Below are 9,317 nucleotides of genomic sequence, written 5' to 3' on the forward strand. Positions count from 1 at the left end.
CATGGAGACAAGCAGGTGAGGGACCCTCCAACAGAATGTACCCTCCAAGTACATAGAGCAGCTTGTAAGTTACTTTTCCTTGAGTAGTAGATTTTCCAAATACTTTTTTTTATTCTACTTGTGTAATTTCTTGAACCGTTACTTTGTACTTCTACTTGAGTAATATGATTTAGAAGTAACATTACTCTTACTTGAGTACATGTTTTGGCTACTCTACCACCTCTGCCGCAGAGTGACAATCCTGTGCTCTTATGAGTCTTATGTATTTGTTTATTTGGGAATCTAGGGGAGGCACGTGGGGTGTGTGAGCACAGCTGTGGTGAGGGACACTCTGTACGTTATGTAAGAAGAAGGCTTTGGATTACTGCTTTTATGTGACAGGATTAAATGTATGTGAGAGGAGCTGGCTCTGTGTTGGAACAGGGCACTTGTTTTATGAATGACTTGATGAGTTTTGTGTGACTGTGGTGCTTGGTACATATCGCTCCTGTTTTACAGCGGCATATTGGCGGGGTGGCTGTTTGTCTGAGCAGACAGTCCTTCTACATCCTGTGTGAATCCAGGAGGGTCTGTAACTGGAACAACCCTCCTCTTAACTCCAACCACATCCACTAACTTGTAGCACGTGTTTCTCAAATGCAGAAGACATCTCCACTCCAAAATTCTTGTATTGTAACAAAATATATCACTTCTTTTATCTGAGATAAAGAACAGTTAAGTTTGGTCAGAGCATGTGGTTCTGGCTGCAGGAAAGGTGGATATAACTCTCTTGTCTCACAGCAGGATAGTTGTCTGTTTGACTGGCCTGGGCCTTTCAGTGCTGAGAAATGCATGTTCTCCCTATGTCTGACACTCTGGTTTCCCCTATCAAACCAAAACATGCACCACAGGAAAAAGCCTCAAGTTAAGGTAGTTCTGACCAAGACCAGTTCAAGATTTGGAGAGGGGTCCCGGGGTGCTGCACCAACTGCACCTGACAGGTTGCTGCAGCAGCACTGAAACATGTATCAAATGCAAAGGATAGATTTTCCAACAATAATAGTGTACCATTTCCTTAAAATGAAGATCCAGCCAACCAGAGGATATCACATATGATCAAGTTTTGAGTAATCTACAAATACATAATGTGGTACATTATCACATTTATACATCTAGTTTCTACCTTACAGACACTCAAAGCTCTTTATTTCAAGGAGCCACTCTTCCATTCAGACAGACATTCACACACCAATGTGGCAGACACAGGGCAAGGCGAGTAAGGTGTTTTGCCCAAGGACTTAACAGCAGTATTCTGTATCTGTAAGAGCTGGAATCTCACTGCCAATGTGTGGGTCAGGGGATCTCATCACTCTACCACCAACGCTGCTTCATGTGGGGAGCAGTGTGTGTGGTGTGGAAAAGCCGCTGGTGCTGCTGTGAGTATTTTTAGCTCTCATTGTTGGGTCCATAGAAACAGTGAAACAGGATCCTCTCTGGAGTCTGGAGGTGAATGGGTTTTTGCACACGTCACTGTCCCGGGGATAACCTGGCTCTTAGCACGCCTAAACCCCTATAGTCCCCCTGGATTAAACACATAAGTGGACGATAAGATGTACGACTTACAATTATGAAGTGCTCAGAAAGAGAGAAGGTGGTATCTGTCTTCGAGATGTCCTTTTGCTGTTCACGTCCAGGATCAGGCCTGGGTCAGGTTTTAAACCAAGGACCCAGTGTTTTAATTTTAAACAGCTTAATCCCTCTCAGCTTTCATAGTTGGACTAGTTATTGCTTTGTGTTACTGTGGGTAGCCCTCCTCCTGCATCTCTTTAAGAAGATTGTGGGTTGGACTCCCCAAGACAATAATTTGAGAGGTTGGGGATACACTTTTGGAGGGCACGCCACTGGCTTGTTTCTATGGAGTTGTTCCACAATATTGCATTAAATGTCTCTCTCATTCCAGGGAGACAATAAGTGACACTACCAGGCAGTCAAAGGGCAAATGCAAGACACATTTAATGTCATAGTAAGGAACATTCTAAACAGAGCAATAACATCTCCTTAGAGACAAGCAGGTGATGGAAAAGTTACGTCGTGCCCCTTTGAATAAAGATAAGGACATATTTTATTTGCTCTGTTGTGAAGTGTCATCTGTGACCACATTCAGTGTTTATAGGGAACACAATCAAAGCACCTGCTCTACACTTCACTCAACGCATACAATAAAGTGTACTTTAACCTTAAAGGGCCCATACTATGATATTTTCTTATCTACATTGCAAATGGAAAATATTTTGTGATGTTATATGCTAATATAGGAAGTGCTCCATTGTGTTCTTAAACTCCATACAGTCATTTTGACAATTTCACCCCTGTAATTCAATCAGTCAATCAATAAATCAAACTTTGTTTATAAAGCTCTTTTGTAACACAAAGTACTTTACAGTGATTAAAAACAATCCCACATTTCCTTCCCACCCACTCAACTCCCACACCTGCCCGACACACACACATACACAAACATGCCCACACACTCACACACACACACTAACATGCTAAAATATATAAAGCTACACATAGTAAAATGTGAGGCTGAATACAGGTGAACCAGTTGAGAAAGCACTGTCAGAGGAGCCCCCTACACCAGGAGCAGCGAGCTGTCCTCCGCCACCAGGAGCCGCCACAGGTCCCAGGGGAGAGATGAAGCCCAAGCATCAGCCCTCCACCAGGAGCCCAGTGGACAGACTCCGTGAGTCGCAGCCGATCACCGCTCCTGATGCAGAGGGCTCCTACACAGGAAACATTGGAAATCCTAAAAATATGTCTAAAATAAATAAATATAATAAAATGTGTACAATAGAAACATGTAAAAGTATAAGATTTCAAATCAAAAGCTAAGCTAAAAAGGTGGGTCTTGAGCCTGCTCTTAAAAACATGAATTTAACAAACATATAATTGCCAAACTCTGCTGAACTAAAGGTAAAAGGTAGCTGTTAACTTAAAAACTACTGCTTCATGACGTCACAAGGAGAAACAAAGCATTTTGAGCTTTGGAGATATAGACAATAAATTCAAATGAATCAAATGAATGAAACAAAACACAACTCCCTGTATGTTTCTGATGAGGTAATAATAGTAATAAATATGAATACATCTTTATTTAGAAAGCACTTTTAAAAACAAGGTTTACAAAGTGCTGTACAAGCAGCAATGAACAATACAAATAACAGAAAGCTTGCAAAATTAGACAATGAAGTAATCAATTAAATTAATTATAATAAATGGGTTAATAAAATAGAATAAAAATAAATAAGGAATAAAATCAAACTAAAACCAGTTAAAGGGAGGCGAGCCGATAAAAATGTGTTTTAAGAAGTGATTTAAATGATGATACTGATGGTGTGAGCCTTATCTCCTCAAGCAGGTCGTGAAGTGCCTGGACTAAAAAGACTCCATCACCTTCGTCCGGAGCCTGGACTTTGGGACAGCCACAGGGACCTGCCTGAGGATCTGCAGCTGCAGGAGGCTCATGCGGGGTTAAATTTCTGAACTATAACTTGGTGCAAGACCTAAACAAGCTTTAAAAGTGATCAGGCAGCCAGTGAAGTGAAGTAAAACAGGGTCATGTCTTGATGTCTGTTAAACCCAGTGAGGAGCCGAGCTGTGTTCTGAACCAGTTAGAGGCGGAAGGTAGATTTGGAGTCAAGGCTGGAGAGGAGGGAGTTGCAATAGTCTAGACGGGAGAAGAAGAGTGCATGGATGACTTTCTGAGGATCAGGGTGGGAGAGGATAGTTTTGATATTGCTAATTGTGCGGAGGTGAAGAAAACGGGATTGAGTGACTTTTTTGATATGAAAGTGGAAGTTGAGGTGAGAGTCAAAAATGATGCGGAGGTTTCTGGCAGCAGGGTGATGATGGGAGCAAGAGGTCGAGACTGTTGCTGATATGGGAGGTAGACTTGGGAGGATTGATTAAAATGATTTTGGATTTGGAGCTGTTGAGTTGTAGGAAGTTCTGTGCCATCCAACTGTTCACGCCATTGAAGAGGTTTAAAACAGCCAGGCTTCCAGGTCTAAAATACAACCTTGCAGCACACCACAGGTAATGGAGACAGAGAAGAAAGTAAAATTGACTGTAATGACTGCAAATATTTTGTCTAAAAGATAGTAATAAAACCAATCAAGTGCAGTGTCTGATGCCAACCCCGTTTTTGAGGCTGTTCATTAAAATTGCAACACTCTAACATGGCTAAAAGATCACAAGAGTCAGTTTTCCATAATATACGGACCTTTAAAGTCTAACCAGAGCCTACAGTTAGCATGACACTCCCAGGGAATGTTGATGACATCAGCTGCTAAGTGTCAATATAAAGCACATATAAAAGCATTTCTTTGTCTCATGTGTGAAGTGTTCTCATGCACAGAATCTGAGCCTGTCCGTGGTATTAAACAGAGTGACAAGGTGGGTGGAGAGGTGAGGGGGGTTACTGGCCCTTGGCACGCTGCCCATAGTTATTCACAGCATCATGCATGACAGACACATGTAGACAGCCAACACCCACTGAGCCCCAATATGGAAGTAAAGTCTGTGCTCGTGTATCATTATTGACTTTTTGATTTCTCTGACAATACGTTTTATAAGTCACTCTCTGTTTAGTTTGATTTAGTCCTTGGTCCAGTCCTGGTTTAGTCCTGGTTCAGTGGTTTAGTCCTGGTTCCAGTGGCATAAGACTGGGGGGGTGAGCCTTTCATTAAACAGCATAAAACATGAGTCCACCAAGATGATTTGTACCTAGGGCCCAGAATTTGGTTCTACACCCCTGCCTGGTTCAGTCCTGGTTCTGTAATGGTTGTGTCATGGTTCAGTCCTGGTTTAGTCCTTGTTTTACTCCTAGTTTAGTTCTGGTTTAGTCCTGGTTTAGTCCTGGTTTACTTCTGGTTCAGTCCCAATCAATGAACAATTTTGTGCTGTACATTGAATTGGAGTATTTATTTGCATGTTTATAATGTATTTGTACATTGTTATCTTTTCAACATGGTTAATGTTCCGCATCTCTCCCATCACCACCAATCAAGCATTATTCATCCTACCGATGAGAATGAAGTGTCTTGCCCAAAGACACAATGGCAGAGTGCAATGTACAGCAGGCTGCAGCTTGGTCTCTGGTGAGTTACTGTTGGCTCTAATACAGCAAAGCTCTTTTACACAACAGACTTACTATAGACAAACTTTATTGATCTACAAGGGAAATTATTTGGACACAGTGGCTCACACACCACAATATATTAGAATAACAAAAAGCAAATATATAAATATGGTAAAAATACATTTAAAATAAGTAGCAAAAATAGCAAGAGACAGGTGTCAAATAAGGCATAATTATACAGCTGTAGTGGTGGAAGTACTTAATTTTGCTGATTAAGTACTGGCAGAAATGGGCTTCCATATATACCAGAGCAAAGACATCCTGAAGTAAAAGTAAAAGTATCACATGAAAAGATCTTAAAAGTAAAAGTATTTAAGTGCCCATTTAAAAATGTACTTCAAGAGAAGTATTTGGCACAGATTTTGAGGTCTTAAAAAGTTTTAAATTTTGTGATTTTGATAAAGATTTGTGCTGAATTTTGTTCTACAGAAACAACTGAATCAATAGTACATATATTTCCAAGCTGTTTTTCTTGGTTTGATCAAACTATGAAATCCTCAGCCTTCAACAGTCTTACACAAAAAACACTTTTACTTTCCAGTACATTTCAAAAATATATTGGAGTAGAAAGTACAATGCTCTCTAATGTAGTGAAGTAAAAGTAAACTATCCACTTTAAAATGTAGTCAAGTAAAGTACAGATACCCAAAATGTTTACTTACTTTAGTACATATCTGCTCTATATGCAAGAGGTAGTGAGAAGAAATAGTGATTGACAGGACATAAGTTTATCTGTTACATAAGGGTGAGTTGTTGTACAGCTGTAGGGAGCATTATCTGTTACATAAGTTTGAGTTGTTGTACAGTTGTAGGGAGTATTATCTGTTACATAAGGGCGAGTTGTTGTACAGCTGTAGGGAGTATTATCTGTTACATAAGGGTGAGTTGTTGTACAGTTGTAGGGAGTATTATCTGTTACATAAGGGCGAGTTGTTGTACAGCTGTAGGGAGTATTATCTGTTACATAAGGGCGAGTTGTTGTACAGCTGTAGGGAGTATTATCTGTTACATAAGGGTGAGTTGTTGTACAGCTGTAGGGAGTATTATCTGTTACATAAGGGTGAGTTGTTGTACAGTTGTAGGGAGTATTATCTGTTACATAAGGGCGAGTTGTTGTACAGCTGTAGGGAGTATTATCTGTTACATAAGGGTGAGTTGTTGTACAGCTGTAGGGAGTATTATCTGTTACATAAGGGTGACTTATATGGAGTATGGTATGAATGTAGTCCTGTATCTCTCTGTTTGAGCTGTAGGAGCCTGTATCACAATAACATACTAGACTTTTTTAGACTCAAGAAATCACACAGGCATGTCAGTGGATACATACATTTACACTATAATGCAGATATAACAGAACACAACTGATCCTTTGCAGCTGGTCTTATCAACATTCCCTGGGGGTGTAAAGCTAACTGAATGCACTACTCAGTTAGAAGCTCTGTTACTCAAGTTAGACTTTAATCTGAGCTTTGTTTTAAGTCAAGATGACCTGAACAAGCTCACTTAAAAGAACCTATAATAGCTTAGATAAACTGTGCTGTTGAACAAGTCTTTCACACATAAAATTACAATCACACCTAAACTGGACCATGCTCTTATTGATCACAAGCTCCTGAAAAACTGTCAATTTAGATTTTAGTCACTATCATAGACTGTATATATAAATGGGCATAGCTAACCCACTAACCCTACGTTCTAAATAGGAAGTGAGCATGGGCATTCTTCTGGCTCCATCATTTCACATAGACTTTACATTGAAAAATTGTCACCCTCTCTCTGTAACTGCTGTAGTGAGTCTTGTCATTTTGGTCATAAAATGTTCACATTACCCTCCTCTACATGATCCTGGTGTTTTTATTTTTCTATTTTTTCCGTAAATAAATTCCTATTCCTAATATGGAACTGGCTCCAAATTTTGCCCTATAACCGCCAACATCGGTGAGCTTCATTTGACTGGAGCTGAACGCTGTCAGTGGCGTCACTTAGTCCACTTCTTTCTACACACCATTTTATTATATAGTAATACAACAAATTCCAGTATTCAGCCATTGACATTATCAACAGTCAAATGCACAGACACACGGACTTCAACTCTACTTCAGAAGGAGCCCAGTCAGATCAAGTGTCTGGCTCTAAGGAGGGGGAAGGGACAGGGAGCAAGTGTTCAAGGGCAAAGCAAAGAAGTGTAAACCAGCCAACAGACTCCGGGAGGCGATGTACAGCAGCTCATGTAAAAATAGCACCATTAATCAAACATTCACACTCACAACACAGCAGGGACCGCACACAGCCAGTGGGGATCACATGAATGGGTTATGTAACAGATAAGAATAAGTCACATTTCTGGATCAAATCTTTGTTGATTCATCAGGGTAGAAGAAAATGTTCCCAGTTAACAGGAACAATAAATCACTACTATGCAATTCTAATTCCTCTATGCATTTTTTTGCTCATAAAAAATGAAAAAATTAAATAATGAATCTGTAACTTGACCTATAATGCTGCTCTCTGTCTTCATGGAGGGAGATGTATTTAATGCCATGCTGAGGAACATTCCAGGCAATAACCTCCCCATGGACACAAGCAGGTGGCAGACCATTTACCAGAAAAGTTAGAGTTACGAGAGACCATAACTTGTGTCTATGAGTATGACTCATTTCACAAAAATAGAATTAAGATCATTATTTAATTTTACGAATTTTCTTCCAAGTTTCACAATATTTTTGGTTTCAAAATGTACTTTCTGTTTGGAAATCATGCCATTACACTGGGGAATTTCATAACTGTTACCTAGCAACCTGTACACTAGGCCAAAACCCCTCTAATCTAGATAAAAATTATTATTTAACAAATAAAATGATAAGAAAACTAGGTTATTTTGTTAAAATCATGTTTAAAAATCTCAAAAAATTTTAGTTTTTTGTGTATGTAAATTGTGCCACAGAACTCTCCCTAGTGTGATCATCAATATGAAACATGGATCTATGGTATGAAACTCTCTAAAATAAAACTCTACTTCTGTAATTTTCAGGATTTTTATTTTATTTTTTTTACTTTTCTTCACAAATTGCTTCTTGATTTGTGTGAAACTATTTATATTTACAAGGTATTTTCCCACCAAATTAAGTCAAAATTACGCACTGCCATATGTACTTTAAAACTGAAATTCCACTGACATATTCTAATTCTAAGATAATAAAAGATGACAGGGTCGTGGCCTTTTTACTGAATACAGTCCTGAAGCTATCTGAAGTAGTCTAAACCTTCATACCCTATTTAAAGTACATAGCTGCGCAATCTGAAATAAAAATCTTGTGCAGTCTTGTCATATTTCAGTTTGTAATAGCCTCATGACCATAACTCTCTGAGGAAAACCAATGCATTTTCACAAGTCTGACCAGCCAACACCTGTCGTCCATCAGGGCCAAAGCTCTGAGCCAGGCCAAAATGACAGATACAGGAAACTGATATGAGCAGGAGTTTCACAATAAAATCTATGCTAACTTTGCAGATTAAAGTTTCTGCAACATTTAATTTGACATAAAGAACAAGGTAACAACATTAAATAACTGTATTGACAAGAAATTGGTATAGAGGTGCATTATGTAACTTTTCTGATAGGGTATCTGCCAGATGCTTGTTACTATGGTTACTGTTTTACCTGAATGTTCTACAGTATGGCTTAACTTGTGAAACTTGCATGATTAAATTATAGTGTTTTTATTGGTCAAAAATACATTGAATAACTTATTGTGAGTGGGATCACCTTTGCACAGATCTGATTCACCCTCTTATCACATAGATAAATATGTTTAATGTCATAACACAAGAGCTCCTTTAAACAGAACGTTAATATAGCCTTGTTTTTCTTATATGATAACTATATTAATATTAGGCTATTTTATTACTATTTTCATTTGGCCAATTATTATTTAGTGTAACTTATTGTCATGTAGAAACTGTACGAAAAATTTGCCCAACAGTGCCATCCCTCCAGTTCCTTGGCAATGGCAATGTCAGCCAAACGAAAAATGCCTGTTTAGGTTCTAATCATTTTATATTTTTAGGTGTTTTTCTTAAAAAAAAAATAAAAATCATATAATAATATTCATCCATCCGTGCTAGTAAAAAAAAG

The 9,317-nt window shown here is 38.8% G+C and overlaps 1 protein-coding gene across 1 annotated transcript in view; it reads left to right on the forward strand.

Moving 5' to 3' along the window:
* The window catches only part of dgkab (diacylglycerol kinase, alpha b), a 17,162-nt gene extending 16,547 nt beyond the window's left edge, over positions 1–615 (forward strand). Inside the window, 1 exon segment of the mRNA XM_055160323.1 lies at positions 499–615. Within this exon segment, the coding sequence (XP_055016298.1) occupies positions 499–615 (117 nt within the window).
* The last annotated feature ends 8,702 nt before the right edge of the window (positions 616–9,317 follow it).

Source organism: Boleophthalmus pectinirostris, unplaced genomic scaffold (genome assembly GCF_026225935.1).
Source record: "Boleophthalmus pectinirostris isolate CB_2022bp ecotype Guang Dong unplaced genomic scaffold, ASM2622593v1 HiC_scaffold_3, whole genome shotgun sequence".
Classification (NCBI taxonomy): Eukaryota; Metazoa; Chordata; class Actinopteri; order Gobiiformes; family Gobiidae; genus Boleophthalmus; species Boleophthalmus pectinirostris.